This window comes from Pelodiscus sinensis, chromosome 18 (genome assembly GCF_052426305.1).
Source record: "Pelodiscus sinensis isolate ZL-2025 chromosome 18, ASM5242630v1, whole genome shotgun sequence".
NCBI classification, from domain to species: domain Eukaryota; kingdom Metazoa; phylum Chordata; order Testudines; family Trionychidae; genus Pelodiscus; species Pelodiscus sinensis.
In genome coordinates this window covers 31,421,284-31,438,501 of record NC_143069.1, presented here as the reverse complement: position 1 = coordinate 31,438,501, position 17,218 = coordinate 31,421,284, and the positions used below count along the sequence as shown (strand labels likewise).

The window sequence follows — 17,218 nt, the reverse complement described above, 5'->3', positions numbered from 1 at the left end:
GGGGGCTGGGGGCCAAGACTCCAGGTTTCTCTCCCCAGCCCTGGGAGGGCAGTGGGGGCTAGTGGTTAGAGCAGGGAGGAGGGCCGGGGCTGGGGGCCAAGACTCCAGGTTTCTCTCCCCAGCCCTGGGAGGGCAGTGGGGGCTAGTGGTTAGAGCAGGGCCGGGGGCTGGGGGCCAAGACTCCAGGTTTCTCTCCCCAGCCCTGGGAGGGCAGTGGGGGCTAGTGGTTAGAGGGGCTGTCTCCAGGAGTCCTGTGCCCAAGGCTGGGTGCCCCCCAGCGGGCTCAGAAAGTCCCGGCTGACTCAGAGGAAACAGCTGCGTGATGGGGGGGGCCGGGGTTCCCCCCGTGGGGGGAGGGGCTCACGACTGCCCCCAGCCCCCGGGGCTCAGGTTTTGGGGGGAGGGGAACCCCCAGGCGCCCCCACCCCGCGCAGGCCCAGGGCGGGTCTGGGAGCAGGGCGCCCGGTCCCCCTCCCCCCCCCCCCCCCCCGGCTGTGGGCGGGCCCGGGGCGGGCGGACACTACAAGTCCCAGGCTGCCCGGCCCGGCGCTTCCTGCCGGGGCGGCGCGAAGATGGCGGCGCTGAGCAGTGAGCGTCTCCTTGGGGCTGCCCCGGCGGGGGGGGAAGGGAGCTGTGCTGGGGGGGGCTGCTCCAGCTGGGGGGGGAAGGGAGCTGAGCTGGGGGGGGGAAGGGAGCTGTGCTGGGGGGGCTGCTCCAGCTGGGGGGGGGAAGGGAGCTGTGCTGGGGGGGGCTGCTCCACCTGGGGGGGGAAGGGAGCTGTGCTGGGGGGGGCTGCTCCAGCTGGGGGGGGAAGGGAGCTGTGCTGGGGGGGGCTGCTCCAGCTGGGGGGAAGGGAGCTGTGCTGGGGGGGGCTGCTCCAGCTGGGGGGGGAAGGGAGCTGTGCTGGGGGGGGAAGGGAGCTGTGCTGGGGGGGCTGCTCCAGCTGGGGGGGAAGGGAGCTGTGCTGGGGGGGCTGCTCCACCTGGGGGGGAAGGGAGCTGTGCTGGGGGGGGAAGGGAGCTGTGCTGGGGGGGCTGCTCCAGCTGGGGGGGAAGGGAGCTGTGCTGGGGGGGGCTGCTCCAGCTGGGGGGGGAAGGGAGCTGGGGGGCTGCTCCAGCTGGGGGGGGAAGGGAGCTGTGCTGGGGGGGCTGCTCCAGCTGGGGGGGAAGGGAGCTGTGCTGGGGGGGGCTGCTCCACCTGGGGGGGGAAGGGAGCTGGGGGGGGCTGCTGGGGGGGGAAGGGAGCTGTGCTGGGGGGGGCTGCTCCAGCTGGGGGGGAAGGGAGCTGTGCTGGGGGGGCTGCTCCAGCTGGGGGGGAAGGGAGCTGTGCTGGGGGGGCTGCTCCAGCTGGGGGGGGAAGGGAGCTGTGCTGGGGGGGGAAGGGGGCTGTGCTGGGGGGGGGGGAAGGGAGCTGTGCTGGGGGGGCTGCTCCAGCTGGGGGGGAAGGGAGCTGTGCTGGGGGGGCTGCTCCAGCTGGGGGGAAGGGAGCTGTGCTGGGGGGGGCTGCTCCACCTGGGGGGAAGGGAGCTGTGCTGGGGGGGGCTGCTCCACCTGGGGGGAAGGGAGCTGTGCTGGGGGGGGCTGCAGGGGGGGGCCTGGGGGGGGCTCCAGCTGGGGGGGAAGGGAGCTGTGCTGGGGGGGGGGGGGGCTGGGGGGGCTGCTCCAGCTGGGGGGGAGGGAGCTGCTGCTGGGGGGGGCAGGGGGGGCTGCTCCAGCTGGGGGGGAAGGGAGCTGTGCTGGGGGGGGCTGCTCCAGCTGGGGGGGGAAGGGAGCTGTGCTGGGGGGGGCTGCTCCAGCTGGGGGGGGAAGGGAGCTGTGCTGGGGGGCTGCTCCAGCTGGGGGGGGAAGGGAGCTGTGCTGGGGGGGGGGGGGCTGGGGGGGCTGCTCCACCTGGGGGGGAAGGGAGCTGTGCTGGGGGGGGCTGCTCCACCTGGGGGGGCTGCTCCAGCTGGGGGGGGAAGGGAGCTGTGCGGGGGGGGGCTGCTCCACCTGGGGGGGAAGGGACCTGTGCTGGGGGGGCTGCTCCAAAGAAACGGGATCCCTGCAGAGGGAGCTGGGGAAGCACTGATCTAGGGGAGGGGGGAGGGTTTTGGTGGGGGCCAGGTCTGGGGGGGGGGCTGAGAGTACCAGGGAAGCTGTATGGAGAGGGGGCAAGGAGAGCGCTCAGAGGGGGGAGGGCAGAGGTCAGCCCAGATTGTGCCTCCCCCCCACCCAGAGCCAGGTGGGGTTCAGCCACCAGGGCCGCAGCGGGGTAGGGGGGAATTAACCCTTGGTGCTCCCTTCGGCCCACCAGAGATTGGCGCCTTCCTGAAGAACAGCTGGGACAAGGAGCCCGTCCTCACAGTCTCCGTCGCCATTGGCATCCTGGGTGAGTAGGTCCTGCTCCTCCACCTGCCCCACAGCCGCCTCCTCCCTGCTCTTCCTGGCACCTCCCACCTCTGTGGGGCTGCGCTGATGCTATCCCTGCCCCTCTCCCTGCAGCCCTCGTGGTGCCACTGATCAGCCCCTACTCGAAGTACTCAGGGATGATCAACCGAGCAACTCCCTACGTCTACCCAGGTGAGGGCTTGTGGGGGGGGGGGGGCATGGGCTTTGACCCACCTCACCAGCTGAAGGACTCCTGGTGTCAGGGGAGAGCACCCCCTGCTGATCCCTCCCCCACAGTGCCCCTTGGGGCAATGGGCCAGCCCAGGCTGGCAAGGGAGAGAGCCCCATCCTGCCCCCTGCAACAGGCCCCTGGGAGCCACATGTCTCACCTGCTGGCCCTCATGGCTGCAACTTCAGGGTGCTCCTTAGGCTGGGCTGAACGCAGTGGGGTACTGACCCCTAGGAAAGGGGGTGAGCCCCAGCTGACTTAAGTGCATCTTCATGTCACATCATCCCTTGGGGGAGCCCCCTAAAACCCTCTAAGCCTTCTCTGCCTCTGTCCCCAGTGCCTGTGCGAGATGATGGCAACATGCCCGACATCCCTTCCCATCCCTGCGACAAGGAGGGGCCCAGTCTGGAGTGGCTGAAGAAGCTGTGACGCATCCCAGGCTGCGGAGGGAACCTTCCCCCAGGGCCGGGTCAGCACGCTGCCCCCTGCCTGCTACAGGTGGTTCGGTTCTCTCGGCCTCCCCCTCCTTCCTGTGGCTGTAATAAAGAATTTGACTCAAGGAGCAAGCGTGTCCTCTGCTGCCCCCTGCTGGAGGGACAGTGCTCTGCTGGCTACCAGCAGGTGCCCCTCCGCTGCCCCCTGCTGGAGGGACAGTACTCTGCTGGCTCCCTGCAGGTGCCCCTCCATTGCCCCCTGCTGGAGGGACAGTGCTCTGCTGGCTCTCTGCAGGTGCCCCTCCATTGCCTCCTGCTGGAGGGACAGTGCTCTGCTGGCTCTCTGCAGGTGCCCCTCCATTGCCCCCTGCTGGAGGGACAGTGCTCTGCTGGCTCTCTGCAGGTGCCCCTCCATTGCCCCCTGCTGGAGGGACAGTGCTCTGCTGGCTCTCTGCAGGTGCCCCTCCATTGCCCCCTGCTGGAGGGACAGTGCTCTGCTGGCTCTCTGCAGGTGCCCCTCCATTGCCCCCTGCTGGAGGGACAGTGCTCTGCTGGCTCTCTGCAGGTGCCCCTCCATTGCCCCCTGCTGGAGGGACAGTGCTCTGCTGGCTCCCTGCAGGTGCCCCTCCATTGCCCCCTGCTGGAGGGACAGTACTCTGCTGGCTCCCTGCAGGTGCCCCTCCATTGCCCCCTGCTGGAGGGACAGTGCTCTGCTGGCTCCCAGCAGGTGCCCCTCCATTGCCCCCTGCTGGAGGGACAGTGCTCTACTGGCTCCATGCAGGTGCCCCTCTACTGCCCCCTGCTGGAGGGACAGTGCTCTACTGGCTCCATGCAGGTGCCCCTCTACTGCCCCCTGCTGGAGGGACAGTGCTCTGCTGGCTCCCAGCAGGTGCCCCTCTACTGCCCCCTGCTGGAGGGACAGTGCTCTACTGGCTCCATGCAGGTGCCCCTCTAGTGCCCCCTGCTGGAGGGACAGTGCTCTACTGGCTCCATGCAGGTGCCCCTCTAGTGCCCCCTGCTGGAGGGACAGTGCTCTACTGGCTCCATGCAGGTGCCCCTCTACTGCCCCCTGCTGGAGGGACAGTGCTCTGCTGGCTCTCTGCAGGTGCCCCTCCATTGCCCCCTGCTGGAGGGACAGTGCTCTGCTGGCTCCCTGCAGGTGCCCCTCCATTGCCCCCTGCTGGAGGGACAGTGCTCTGCTGGCTCCCTGCAGGTGCCCCTCCATTGCCCCCTGCTGGAGGGACAGTGCTCTGCTGGCTCCATGCAGGTGCCCCTCTACTGCCCCCTGCTGGAGGGACAGTGCTCTACTGGCTCCCAGCAGGTGCCCCTCCATTGCCCCCTGCTGGAGGGACAGTGCTCTGCTGGCTCCCTGCAGGTGCCCCTCTACTGCCCCCTGCTGGAGGGACAGTGCTCTACTGGCTCCATGCAGGTGCCCCTCTAGTGCCCCCTGCTGGAGGGACAGTGCTCTACTGGCTCCATGCAGGTGCCCCTCTACTGCCCCCTGCTGGAGGGACAGTGCTCTACTGGCTCTGTCCTCTCTGCAGGGATTCATTGTGTTGAAGGGGCGGGAGAGACGTTTGGGACAAAGGACAGGGCCCAGGCCCTGCCCTCACTCTCCACATCCCTGCAGCTCAGGCAGAATTACCAAAGCTTTGCTCTGATTTTTGAGGGGGAAGAGCAGTAGAGAATTCGGGACAAGGACTAGAACGCAGGCACCCTGATTCCATTTATTACTTTTTGCGGGGGGAGTGGAGTATGGCACAACAATTCTAGACCAACCTCCCCTCTGAGGGGGGAGAAGCCAGGAGTCCTGGCTCCCAGCCCCTCCTTCCTACCCAGCCCAGGTGTTCAACACCCCTCCCCTCAGTTCAGCAGAGTCCTCTCAGTATCTGGGCACCCAGACCACAATCCCGAGCAGTCTGGTGTGTGACCAGCTCAGCACGGCACTTGCAAGCCTGATGCCAGCTGCCCAGGAGCCATTTTACCCGTGGGGACGCTCCCCTTGTCCCAGCCTGCACTTGCTGTCAATCCTGCAGCACAGTGCGCTGGTGTAGAAGGGGTTAACCCTTCCAGTCCGCAGGGGGGGGAACCCCTCCTGGTTTAACTCCTTGAGAGACAGAGGGTCAGTTCCTGGAAGGCTCAGTCGAAATCAGCACAGGGCCCAGGGCTGGAGAACTTGGGGTAATGGAGGAGTTTGTCCCGGGGCGGAGGCCAGCTGGGGCCAAGTATGGTGTCTTGGTCGCAGGGGAACTCGTCCTCGCTTTTGAGCTGGAAGGAGGGGAAAAGGTCAGAACCGCCAGTACCCCACTCCCAAGTCATAGGCCCAGGTATCCTGCCCCCTCCCCATATCAGCCTCACGGGCCTGGAGAAGCTGCCACCCACCCGCATCAGCCCCATGGGCCTGGAGATCCTGTCCCCTACCCACTTCAGCCCCATAGGCCTGGAGATCCTGCCCCTCACCCGCATCACCCCATGGGGTCCATCTAGCTGCCTTCCCAGCAGCGAGGGGACTGTTCCGTACCTGTGAGGGGAAGTCATCCATGGAGAGGAGGGCAGGGGGTGGCTGCCTGCCCCGCGGCTCCTTGTCCTCCCGCCCATGCCGCCGCCGCTTCTTCCCGACGGGGGTCTCCACCTGGGAGGGGCTCTTGGGCTCTGGGCCAGCTGGAGGGGGACCAGGGAAACGCCGGGGGGTCTCCTTCTCTGGAGGCTCATTCTCAGTGTTGCCGGGGGTGGGGGCTTCTGTGCTGGGGCTGCCTTCGTCCTGGGGAGGGGGACAGAGCTGTTGAGGGGGTCCTGCTCTGGGCTCTCCAGAGCGGGGTAACTAACAGGCCAGCTTCTGGCAGCTCCAAAACAGGGTCTCCTCTGCTTCAGGAGGAACCCCTCGTGGGGAGAGGAGTGCCTACCTCTAGGACAAAGGTGAGCTGGCTCTGTCTATAGTCATCGCCATAGGAATCCAGGACCCTCATAAGGAATCTGTAAGGGAGACAAAGAGAGACACAGGCTGGGATCAGGGCCCCGCTGGGATCAGGGCCCCGCTGGGATCAGGGCCCCGACGGAGTCACTGAGCATGGTGCACCAGGCTCTTACTTCCTCTCCTGCTTGAGCCGTCGCGTGATCTTCTGCACGTGGTGGAGCCTGTTCAACACCCTCTCGTTGACCTGGAACCAGGGACACAGACGCATTAGGCCACTGACTCACCCCAGGCCAGAACCCTCCCCCCCCAGCACCTCACCTGCCCCAACCGCAGCACCTCATCAGGGGTTGCCCCACGAGTGAGGTGAGTCTTGGGGGACTTCAGGGGGGTGTGAGATGCAGTTCACCCCCTCCACCAGGGGTGAAGAATCATTTCTGATGGGAGGGCAACGCCAAGATTTTGGAAAGTGGTCGAGGGTCACACTCTTCCTGGATATTAATGAAGGAGGTGAGGGGTCTAGGGTGCAGAAGGGAGCTTGGGATAAGGGACTGGGGTTCAGGAGGGAGACTGGAGTCTGGGATGCAGTTGGGGTGAAGGAAGCAGTTATAACGTAGGGCAGGGGACTGGGATGCAGGATTTTGAGATGTGACCTAGGCTAGGAGGGGATTGTGTGGGGCAGGAGATTGCGGTGCCAGATCTAAGAGGGGGTATGGGTGCAGGAGGGGGCAGAGGGCTGGGGAAGGGAGAGGCTGGAGTATGAGAGGCAGGCTATGGCTGAAGATGGCTCGCTGCTCCATGGGCTCAGCAGTTTTTTGGTTAGCGTGAGCTCTAATGAGGCTCCTGAGGTCGGAGTGCCACTGCCCTCCACGTGACTGTAACAATCTTGGCTCAAAGCCCGGTGAGAGGCCATTTGAAGACTCAGCATGCGGATCAGCGCGATCATGGCCAACACCCGGCAGCGTTACGTGCAGTGAGCTGAGACCACCACAGACGTGTTTCCGAGCTAAGTCTGGGGAACAGTTAGACCAGGTTCTCAAAGACCAGGGGAAGGGGATGCCCCAGCTCGGTGTCAATGAAGCCGCCGGGGCAGCACCTAGCAAGTGGCCAGTCTTGGGCAAGAAAGGTGGCAGAGACAGAGACCAGACCTACACTACAGACCCTGATGAATGTAACTCGGGGGCTGTGGGGGGTAAGTCCGTCTCTTCAGCCGTTTGAGATTGCCACTCCATGCTGCCTCCCCACCTGCTCGATCTCCTTGCAGCGCCGGGTCAGTGCCTGGATCTTCCGGCGGCCCAGCTCACGCTGCCGCTGCTGGCTCTCCTCCTCCTCCTCCTCTTGCAGGTTGTCCCCGCTCAGCCCCCCATCCACGAACTCCACCTCCGTCTCCAGCTCGCTCTCCAGGATGTTCCCTCCGAAGAGCGGGGGCAGCGCCAGCTCCGAGCCCGGGGGCACCGAGAACTCCTCAAAGCCCACCCCGGCCATGGTGCTGGAGGAGCAGGGCAACAGTGAAACAGGGGAGGGGGATGGGGAAACCATGGGTCTCCCCCCCCACCAAAGAAACCACCACTGCCCTGCTGCTAACCCCCCATGGACCCATTCCCCCACTGTTAACGCCCCCCATGGATCCATCCCCCCACTGGTATCCAACCCCCGCACTGGTAACCCCCCCATGGACCCATCCCCACCACTGCTAACCCCCTGTGGATCCATCCCCCCACTGGTATCCAACCTCCCACTGCTAACCCCCATGGATCCATCCCCCCACTGGTATCCAACCTCCCACTGCTAACCCCCATGGATCCATCCCCCCACTGGTATCCAACCTCCCACTGCTAACCCCCCCCCCCCGTGGATCCATCCCCCCACTGGTATCCAACCTCCCACTGCTAACCCCCATGGATCCATCCCCCCACTGGTATCCAACCTCCCACTGCTAACCCCCATGGATCCATCCCCCCACTGGTATCCAACCTCCCACTGCTAACCCCCATGGATCCATCCCCCCACTGGTATCCAACCCCCCCACCCCTCCCCACCACTGGTATCCAACCCCCCCCATGGCCCCATCCCCCCACTGGTATCCAACCCCCCCCCATGGCCCCATCCCCCCACTGGTATCCAACCCCCCCCCCATGGCCCCATCCCCCCACTGGTATCCAACCCCCCCCCATGGCCCCATCCCCCCACTGGTATCCAACCCCCCCCCCCCCCATGGCCCCATTCCCCCCACTGGTATCCAACCCCCCCCCATGGCCCCATCCCCCCACTGGTATCCAACCCCCCCCCATGGCCCCATCCCCCCACTGGTATCCAACCCCCCCCCATGGCCCCATCCCCCCACTGGTATCCAACCCCCCCCCCATGGCCCCATCCCCCCACTGGTATCCAACCCCCCCCCCATGGCCCCATCCCCCCACTGGTATCCAACCCCCCCCCCATGGCCCCATCCCCCCACTGGTATCCAACCCCCCCCCATGGCCCCATCCCCCCACTGCTGACAGCCCCAGACACTTCCCTGCCCGGGGGGGGGGGGGGGAGCTAAGCGCCGAGGTGCTCACCTGCCTGCAGGCGCAGCGAGCCGGGCGCGCGCTGATGACGCCACGAGCGGGGCGGGACAAGGGGCCGGCTAAAGGCATCGGCCGCGAGCCCGGAAGGGGGAGGTGACGTCATCCGCGCGGGCCGGAAGTGACGCGCCTCGCCTCGCCTCGCGGAGAGCTCAGAGCGCAGCCGAGGGGGAGGAGCACGAGCCGGTAACGGGCCGCCCCGGTTCCTTCCTGTCTGTGTCCCTCCGTGTGCGGAATGAATTTTGTGCTTTGCACGGCGGCCTGTGCGGGTGCGCACCACCCGTAGGAGCAGGCCAGCTGCGAGCCCCCGGGGGGGGGGCAGGGGGGAGCCCCGGGGAGGCGGGGTTGGAGTCCGGGGGGAGCCCCGGGGAGGCGGGGTTGGAGTCCGGGGGGGGGCAGGGGGGAGCCCCGGGGAGGCGGGGTTGGAGTCCGGGGGGGGGGCAGGGGGGAGCCCCGGGGAGGCGGGGTTGGAGTCCGGGGGGAGCCCCGGGGAGGCGGGGTTGGAGTCCGGGGGGGGGCAGGGGGGAGCCCCGGGGAGGCGGGGTTGGAGTACGGGGGGGGGGCAGGGGGGAGCCCCGGGGAGGCGGGGTTGGAGTCCGGGGGGGGGGTCGCCATAGGGACCTGGGCCGCAGCCCCCCCAGGCTCCCCTCCCCTCTGCTCCGGCCCCAGGCCTGAAGGATGTCTCTGGCGGACGAGCTGCTGGCCGACCTGGAGGAGGCGGCGGAGGAGGAGGAGAACTTTGTGGACGAGGAAGATGAGCCGGCCATCGAAGACGTGCAGGAGGAGATGCAGCTGGACCTCAGCGTGGACTCGGTCAAGAGCATCGCCAAGCTCTGGGACAGCAAGATGGTGAGAGACGGAGCCTTTCCCCTCTCGGGGGGGGGGGCTGCCATCCCGCCCCGGGGCAGGGACTGGCTGGCTTGGGAGGATGGTGGGGGAATGAGAGATGGGGCCTCTTTTCTCTCTTTGGGGTGTGGGGGTCAGTCCTGATTCCGAGGGGAGAGCACCTCCTGCTGCCCTACTCGCTTCGCCTTTTCTCAGTACGAAAGAGCCTGTTGTGTTTTCTCTTGGCAGTTTGCGGAGATCATGGTGAAGATTGAGGAGTATATCAGCAAACAGTCCAAAGCCACGGAAGGTACCGGGGGTGGGGGAGATGGGAGGGAATCCCTTGGAATCCAACATCATAGTGCTTATATGTCAGCACTGTCTATGGGGACAGAAAACCCCCTACTGAGCCCTCAACCCTGCTCCACAGCACCCCTAGCATCCTGTAGGACACTGGGATCATCCCTGACTGCCAGGGGGAGAGGGCCCCCTGCTGAGCCTCCACCCCATCTCCTGAAGCACAGTACCCCTTAGCACTGCACAGGGCATTGAACCCAGCCCTGACTTAGCTGAGAGCAGTCCCTGCTGAGTGCTCCCCCTCCCCCAGCTCCCTGCAGCACTGCACCCCCAGTACCTCAAACAGCCCCGGTGCATTCTCCCCTCAGTGATGGGGCCAGTGGAAGCAGCTCCGGAGTATCGGGTCATCGTTGACGCCAATAACCTGACAGTGGAGATCGAGAATGAACTGAGTGAGTAGGTGCCTTGAGGCGGGTGTTGCCATAAGAGAAATTTGTGGGGTGAGGAGCCAGTGTATTGGGGGGGGGGGGAGGGCTTCATCCCCTTTGGCTGGTGCTCCCTGCGATGGATTCACTCAGAGAGATCCCCTTGACACGGTCACTTGATGTGCTGAAATACCACTGGGCCCACCTGCCCTGTGGGACACCCCACCACCCTGTCCTGCTGAGCTAGGCCGTCTGGTCTCCTCCAGTGTTGGCATAGGGGCGGGGTCACGGCCCACAGCAGAACAACACAGGCACTAAGATCACATCAGCTCTGGGAAGACTCAGTCACAAGAACTTGCCACAGCCCCAGATAAAACTTTATATGGAGTAAGATGGGTTTATGCAGAGCAAGCTCATAAGTTGTTTGCCCCCTTTATCAATGAAAGAGAAATGTGCAGCGGTTATATCCCCCTCCCGCCAGTATTTACACTGGGTTTATTAATACACAAAATGATTTTACAAAGTATGAGAAGTAGGATTTGAGTTGTTGTTGCAAGTGATAGCAGACAGATCAAAGGAAGTTACTAAGCAAAATGGGTCAGCTAAGCCTAATACTCTTAAGAAACTTGTTACATTCACTCTTACCCTAACAGTCATCCTAATCCTCTTTTCTCACAAGCTGGGAAGCCTCCCAACTTGGGCCTAATCCTTCCCCCTGTGGTGAGCCATTTTTGGGGGCAAGAAGGGGTGTCCTGAGGACTGCCAGCCACTCTGTTTGATTTCCTGCCTTTATATCCTTTTTGCCAAAGGCAGGAACCCTTTGTGTTCAATTTAATTTTTTTCACACTTCCCGTAGAGAAGTACAGCATGTAAAATGGGTTCCGGCATTAGGTGGCCTGGCCCCATGCCTTGGCAGGACCAACCATAGTCCAGGCTTAAAAAAAAACCAAGACTATTCCCAGCTCGTGCTGAGTTCTAGGCCATTAAGTTCCTCAAATACTACTCCCAGCCCTCCTTTTAGCATGTCGAGATTAGTAAACAGGTTTATACCTCACATTTCTAAGTTCCAATGCAGGAATGGTGCAGGCACACAATTGGAATACAGGCAGTCCCCGGGTTATGTACAAGATAGGGACTGTAGGATTGTTCTTAAGTTGAACAATGGTCTCCCTGGTCTGCCGTGGTGGGGGGGCGCTAGCTTCGTGTCTCCCTGGTCTGCTGGGGGGAAGCAGCTAGTGCGGGGTTGCCTCACCCCGTTTGTAAGTAGGGATCCGATGTAAGTCGGATCTATGTAACCCGGGGACTGCCTGTATACACATTCAGCGGATTGTTCCTCTTCTAGTATCTTACAAGATGTAATTTGCATTAAGCATCTTCAAGTTATGCATATTCATAAGTATATTTCCATAAAGAATATGGGGTGCAATGTCCCACTCCAAGTCTCTCATTGTGTGAGCCCATGGGATCATGGACTGGTGCCCAGCTGGGGAGAGGAGCCGTGCTCCCTTCTTCTGGCTGTTTGCAGGGGCAGCTGCATCTCCAGCCATCGGGCCCTCGATCTCTTCTCAGCATTGACATCAGAGCTCAGAAAGTCCAGGGTCTCGATCTTCCACCCTGCCCAGAGCACCTGTGCCCCTTTCCCAGTCAGTGAGAGCTTGGGTGAAATGGTCCTGTTCTTCATCTCAGCCCCAGCCCGCCTATGTCACTGGAGGTTAGGCAGCACCTCAGCCTTGCTCAGGGAGGAAGGCTGCTGGTCCAGGGCCCCTCAGTGGGGGGCTGTGCCCCTTGTGGGGCTGGGACTGGCCGCTTCAAACAAGCGGGAAGTTCTCTGGCCTGCCTTGTGCGGGTCACATCTGATGAACTCCAGGCCCCTTCTGCGAGCCTACAGAGCACCTGCCCCTGTAGGGATGCGCTCCTGGCGGACCCAGCTGTGCGGCCTTTCCTTGCTCTGACTTGGAATGAGAAGCCAAAACTTCCATTTTGGGTCTTTGAGCTTGTGAGAGCCGAGAACAGGCAGCGGAAGGGTGAATTCTGCTGGAAAGGCAGACTGCGTGGCCTTGTGGTTAGAGCAAGTGGGAGCTAGGTTTATTCCCAGCTGTGCCGCTGGCCTCCTGGGAAACCATGTGCCGGGCTCTGTGCCTCTGTTTCCCCACCTGTGAAATGGAGATAAAGAAGGGCGGAGCAGTTCAGTGCCTAGAGATGGCGTTGGTGAGCTAGCCAGAGGGGGTAATCCCCAGTGCTCGTCTACATACAGCCACACAGGACCTGGGTGCTAGACTGAGCTGCTCTGCAAGTCTGGGGCCTTCTGTAACAGAAGTCAAAGACCCCCCCCCCCCCCCGGAGGATTTTCAGGGCTGCACCCCCAATTTTCGTCTGCCCCAGTAACTAACCGGGTGAGGTGTCTTCCCCTCCCCCTTCGTGTCCCACCAGACATCATCCACAAGTTCATCCGGGATAAGTACTCCAAGCGATTCCCCGAGCTGGAGTCCCTGGTCCCCAACGCCCTGGATTACATCCGCACGGTCAAGGTGTGTGCTGCTCCTGCCCGGCAGAGGGACGAGGGACTGGCAGTGCTGGATGGAGGGGGGCAGAGGGGTGCTGGGAGGACAGGGAGGTGTTGGGGTGGGCACAGCGGGAGGAGAGCAAGGTAGGACCTGATGGTCTGGGGGAAGCGAGCACTGAACAGCCACACACTTGGGGGGTCCCTTGGCCATACAGACCTCACTCTATCAGGAGCTGGGCAGTGGCAGGTCCTGAGGGTCTGGGTAGCCAGGCTGGGGAGGGGGAGGAGCCGGTAGGTACTGAAGAGCCAGAGGGGAGGGGGTAGCTGGATTGGGGGGTGGGCACTAGGGGTCTGGGTGACATGGGGATAGCCAGGAGGCGGCAGGCTCTGGCTGGGGACTGGCTGCCCTGTCTCCCCCCACCCTGCTGACTGATCCCCCTCCCCCCACCCCATCTGTGTCTGCATCCCCCCCCCCCTCCCCCGCAGGAGCTGGGCAACAGCCTGGACAAGTGCAAGAACAACGAGAACGTGCAGCAGATCCTGACGAACGCCACCATCATGGTGGTCAGCGTCACGGCCTCCACCACACAAGGGTACGCTGGCCCCGGCCCCCTTCCCTGGTCCCCACCCTGCTGCGGGGGGGGGGGTGCCAGGCTCTGGGGACCCTCCTTCCCTCACCCTGCTGGGTGGGGGGGCATGGCCAGCTGCGGTACCTCCCCTTCCCCAGTTCTCTCCCCCCACCCTCCTTCCGTGGGGGGAGGGGGCTTTGATCCTGCCCACTGTGCCGGCAGTGAGGCTCTGGGCTGCAGGTCTCCCTTCCCCTCTCTCCTTCTGTTCTTTCTATCTCTGGCTGCTCCTGCACCTGGGTCCCCATACACAGGGACTGGCCACCGGATTGTCGGGTGGGGGGCCAGGAGATGTGACTGCCGGACTCTGGCCCTGGCTTTCAGCGGCTTTCTCTCCTCCTACCTCTGAGGGTCTCTGCTGCCGGGTCTGTGCCTGGGAGCCCAGAGGGCTGCTTGACAGGTCTGGCAGGAGGAGCCTTAGGCTGGAGAAGGGGAAGACGGACCATGTACATGCACCACCCCAGAAGCCCGGGGAGGAGGGGCTTTGGCTGGGCCCACTGGGGACACAGAACTGCCTGCCCTGCACCGGGGGCCCTGTCACGGCCCAGGCTGGGTGCCGGGGTCTGCAGAGCCCCCAGGAGGCCAGACGCGGGGGGGTTACCTGTCGTCCATGCCCCGCAGGCAGCAGCTGACGGAGGAGGAGCTGGAACGCATCGAGGAAGCCTGTGACATGGCCCTGGAGCTCAACCAATCCAAGCACCGCATCTACGAGTACGTGGAGTCCCGCATGTCCTTCATCGCCCCCAACCTGTCCATCATCGTCGGCGCCTCCACTGCTGCCAAGGTCATGGGTGAGGGGCCGCGTCCGACAGGGCCGGGAGAAGGGGCACGGGACCTGGACCCTCGGGGGGGGGGGACGAGGACGGGGACTGCTTCCCATCCAGCATCAGGGTTTTGATTGGCTGGTTTGGGGGGCAGGGAATGGGGCGCACCGCTCTAGGGGGCGCTAGCTCCTGTCCTGCCCCACGGCGGGGATGGCTCTGGCTGGGGGCAGCGAATGGGGCACGAGGCCTCTCTCTTCTAGAGGGTACCGGCACCCGGACAGAGCTGGGTCCTCCCCCTGCGGTGCCAGGCAGCGGGTGTCTAACTCTGCCTGTCCAACGCGCAGGCATCGCCGGGGGCCTCACCAACCTCTCCAAGATGCCGGCCTGCAACATTATGCTCCTGGGAGCCCAGCGCAGGACCCTCTCCGGCTTCTCCAGCACCTCGGTGCTGCCCCACACCGGCTACATCTACCACAGCGACATCGTGCAGTCCCTGCCCCCGGTATGGACTCTCTGCCCCGTCCCCTGGCTTCCAGCTCCCTGACGCTGCTCCATCCCCCCTGGACTCCCTGCCTGGCCTCACTCCCGGTTCTGGCCCCCTGCATCCCAGCAGCCTGACGCCCGTGTCTCCGCGCATCCCAGGGCGCCGATTCCCCTCTGCATCTCCCTGCGGTGCGCTCTGGCTTGGACCACCCCGACTCCTCCGTCCCCCTGCTCTGCCCCAAGGGTCTCAGCGCCCTGGTTCTTCTGTCCCCCTTGATGCCAGCGCCCCGGTGCCCTCCCCCAGGCTCTGTCTCCCAGCACTCTGACCCCCCCCCCCTTCTCTTTCCCCAGGACCTGCGGAGGAAGGCAGCTCGTCTGGTGGCTGCCAAGTGCACGCTGGCGGCTCGGGTTGACAGCTTCCACGAGAGCCAGGAGGGGAAGGTGGGTATCAAAGCGACGAGTGTGGGGGGCAGCTGGGAGCGCTAGTGGGGCCAAGGGGTAAGAGCAGCCCCCTCCATGTGGGACCTGCCCCCCCTCCCCCAACTTGCTTTGGTTGTGCCCTCCCTGTGCCCAGGGCAGGGTGGCGGCCGCCTGGCTAGTTCATCCCTCCCCTTTCCTCCCCCGGCAGGTGGGCTACGAGCTCAAGGAGGAGATTGAGCGGAAGTTTGACAAGTGGCAGGAGCCTCCCCCTGTGAAGCAGGTGAAGCCCCTGCCAGCCCCCCTGGACGGCCAGCGGAAGAAACGAGGAGGCCGCAGGTGAGGGGATTGAGTGGGAGGCCTCCCGGGGGCACTGGCACCAGGGCGGGCTGGCTGGAAGGTGGGGGATGGGGCTTTAGGGCCTCTCCTCTCTAGGGGGTGCCCCAGTCCCAGAATTCAACCTAAGTGCTGGGCGCCGCAGTCGCCCCAGGACTGATCCACTGGCCATTCCCTCCAGGTATCGGAAGATGAAGGAGCGACTGGGGCTCACGGAGATCCGGAAACAGGCCAACAGGATGAGCTTCGGGGAGGTGAGTGTCCCCCGACCTTCCTCCGCCTCCCCACAGAGCTGCCTCTGAGCCAAGGTTCTGTCCCTGGCTCTGGGAGGGCAGTGGGATCTAGCGGTTAGTGCTGGAGGGGCGGGGGGGCAGGAGGCCTGCCTCCCAATGCCCAGCTCGCCTCGGGTTGGGGTGGTTCGGGCTCGTCCGTGCAGGCACGTGGGTGACAAGGCAGCTGATAGCTGGGCCTGGCGTGTTGCCTGTGGGTGCTCGTCGGGGCCTTCGGGCGGTGCCGACCCGTACTCGCTGGGGGGGTGCGAGTCCCCTCCTCCAGTGGAGCTGGTGGTCCCCCTCGGCAGTGCAACGAGGGCGCTTTGAGCTCTTGTTTATCGTCCATCCTTGTGTGATGTCCCCTCTCCCCCCAGATCGAGGAAGACGCCTACCAAGAGGACTTGGGCTTCAGCCTCGGCCACCTGGGCAAGTCGGGCAGCGGCCGGGTGCGGCAGACACAAGTCAACGAGGCCACTAAAGCCCGGATCTCCAAGACCTTACAGGTAGCGAGCAGCGGGGGGTGGAGCTGTGGGGGCTGGGTCCCCCCTCAGGCCCGCAGGTTCCACGCTACTGTGGCTCTGGAGCTGATCCCCCTGATCCAGCCCGGCGGCCGCATGGCGCTGATCAGAGCCCTGTCCCATCCGGACCCAGTAGAGACCCCTCTCCCCACCCCTGCACCGCTGCTGCACTAACCCCCTGCCCCTCCGCCTCCGACCAGCGCACGCTGCAGAAGCAGAGCATGGTGTACGGCGGGAAATCGACAATCCGGGACCGCTCCTCCGGCACCGCCTCCAGCGTGGCCTTCACTCCGCTCCAGGTAAGCCCCGCAGTGGCCTCCTGCCCCACAGGCCAGAGCCCTGCTTGCTGCCATCGATCTGGGCTCACAGGAAGAGTTGGGGGGAGGCAAAATTGATGTAGCCTTTGACACCCCCCCGCCCCCAACATCTCTGCATGAATGAGGGGAAATAAATTGCTCAAGAGCGGGGGGAGAACACACCTTTCTGGCCCCTTTCCTGAGGTATCCGGGTGCTGGCAGCTGAGGGCTCTTGCAGCTCTTGTTCCATCTAAACGCTCGTCTCCCCGGGAGAACCACTTCTTCTCCTAAACTGCACTGAAATGCAGCTGGTAAAAGCCTCCCCCCGCAGCACCCGGTCACTGTAGGAGCAGCCTTCCCGCCCACCCCCGAGGGGCCGCGTCTCTGTGCCCGGCATGCAGGGCACGTCTGAGCCCCTTGCCTCTCCGTTTCAGGGGCTGGAGATCGTGAACCCGCAGGCGGCGGAGAAGAAGGTGGCGGAGGCCAATCAGAAATACTTCTCCAGCATGGCGGAGTTCGTAAAGGTGAAGAGCGAGAAAAGCGGCATCCTGTCCAGCACATGAGCCTCGGCCAGAGCCCCGCCGAGCTGGGAAGCAGCAGGAAATGGCGGCGCTTTCGCTCGAACTTCTTCGCTCAGCCCGACCCAGCCCTTCCAGCTGCGCGGAAGCTGGGCTGAGTCAACCTGCTGGCCCCTGAACATGGGGGTGGACCGACAGCGGGGCTCAGCGCAGGCTTGGGAGCTCTGAGAGTGAGTTGGGTGGGGGTCCCTTGCGGCGTTAACTGTCTAATGTGTGAGATACACCTGTTACCTGTGTATATATTAGCAGGGGGGTGCAGCAGAGGAACGGAGGGTACAAGTCAAGAAGAGGGCTGACATGACATGGGGAGGGGGGGCATTTAGGGGGTGATTCTCTGTCTCTTTTTAACTTTGTTTTTGGAAGAATTAAAC

At 64.2% G+C, this 17,218-nt stretch overlaps 3 protein-coding genes across 4 annotated transcripts; 2 read left to right on the top strand and 1 right to left on the bottom strand.

The window, feature by feature from the left end:
- Positions 1-462: 462 nt before the first annotated feature.
- On the top strand, positions 463-3,157 carry NDUFA3 (NADH:ubiquinone oxidoreductase subunit A3). Its single transcript, XM_075915340.2, has 4 exons — positions 463-588; positions 2,293-2,367; positions 2,481-2,558; positions 2,933-3,157. Exons 1-4 carry the CDS (start codon positions 573-575, stop codon positions 3,022-3,024), a joined length of 261 nt encoding a protein of 86 aa, XP_075771455.2. The 5' UTR covers positions 463-572; the 3' UTR covers positions 3,025-3,157.
- Positions 3,158-4,738: 1,581 nt separating this feature from the next.
- On the bottom strand, positions 4,739-8,618 carry TFPT (TCF3 fusion partner). The gene is made up of 6 exons (XM_075915331.2): positions 8,502-8,618; positions 7,186-7,429; positions 6,117-6,187; positions 5,933-6,002; positions 5,551-5,790; positions 4,739-5,297 (listed from the first exon to the last, which is right to left on the bottom strand). The coding sequence occupies exons 2-6, from the start codon at positions 7,423-7,425 to the stop codon at positions 5,169-5,171; spliced, it is 750 nt and encodes a 249-aa protein (XP_075771446.2). The 5' UTR covers positions 7,426-7,429; positions 8,502-8,618; the 3' UTR covers positions 4,739-5,168.
- PRPF31 (pre-mRNA processing factor 31) lies at positions 8,584-17,066 on the top strand. 2 transcript variants are annotated; one of them, XM_075915306.2, is made up of 14 exons: positions 8,584-8,693; positions 9,177-9,356; positions 9,582-9,642; positions 9,998-10,081; positions 12,485-12,582; positions 13,044-13,150; positions 13,805-13,974; positions 14,292-14,449; positions 14,782-14,871; positions 15,059-15,186; positions 15,365-15,437; positions 15,830-15,958; positions 16,174-16,272; positions 16,704-17,066. In XM_075915306.2, exons 2-14 carry the CDS (start codon positions 9,186-9,188, stop codon positions 16,830-16,832), a joined length of 1,497 nt encoding a protein of 498 aa, XP_075771421.1. In that variant the 5' UTR covers positions 8,584-8,693; positions 9,177-9,185; the 3' UTR covers positions 16,833-17,066. The 2 variants fall into 2 exon arrangements, with proteins under 2 accessions (XP_075771421.1, XP_075771422.1); XM_075915307.2 differs by having other exon boundaries at positions 8,642-8,776.
- Positions 17,067-17,218: the final 152 nt, after the last annotated feature.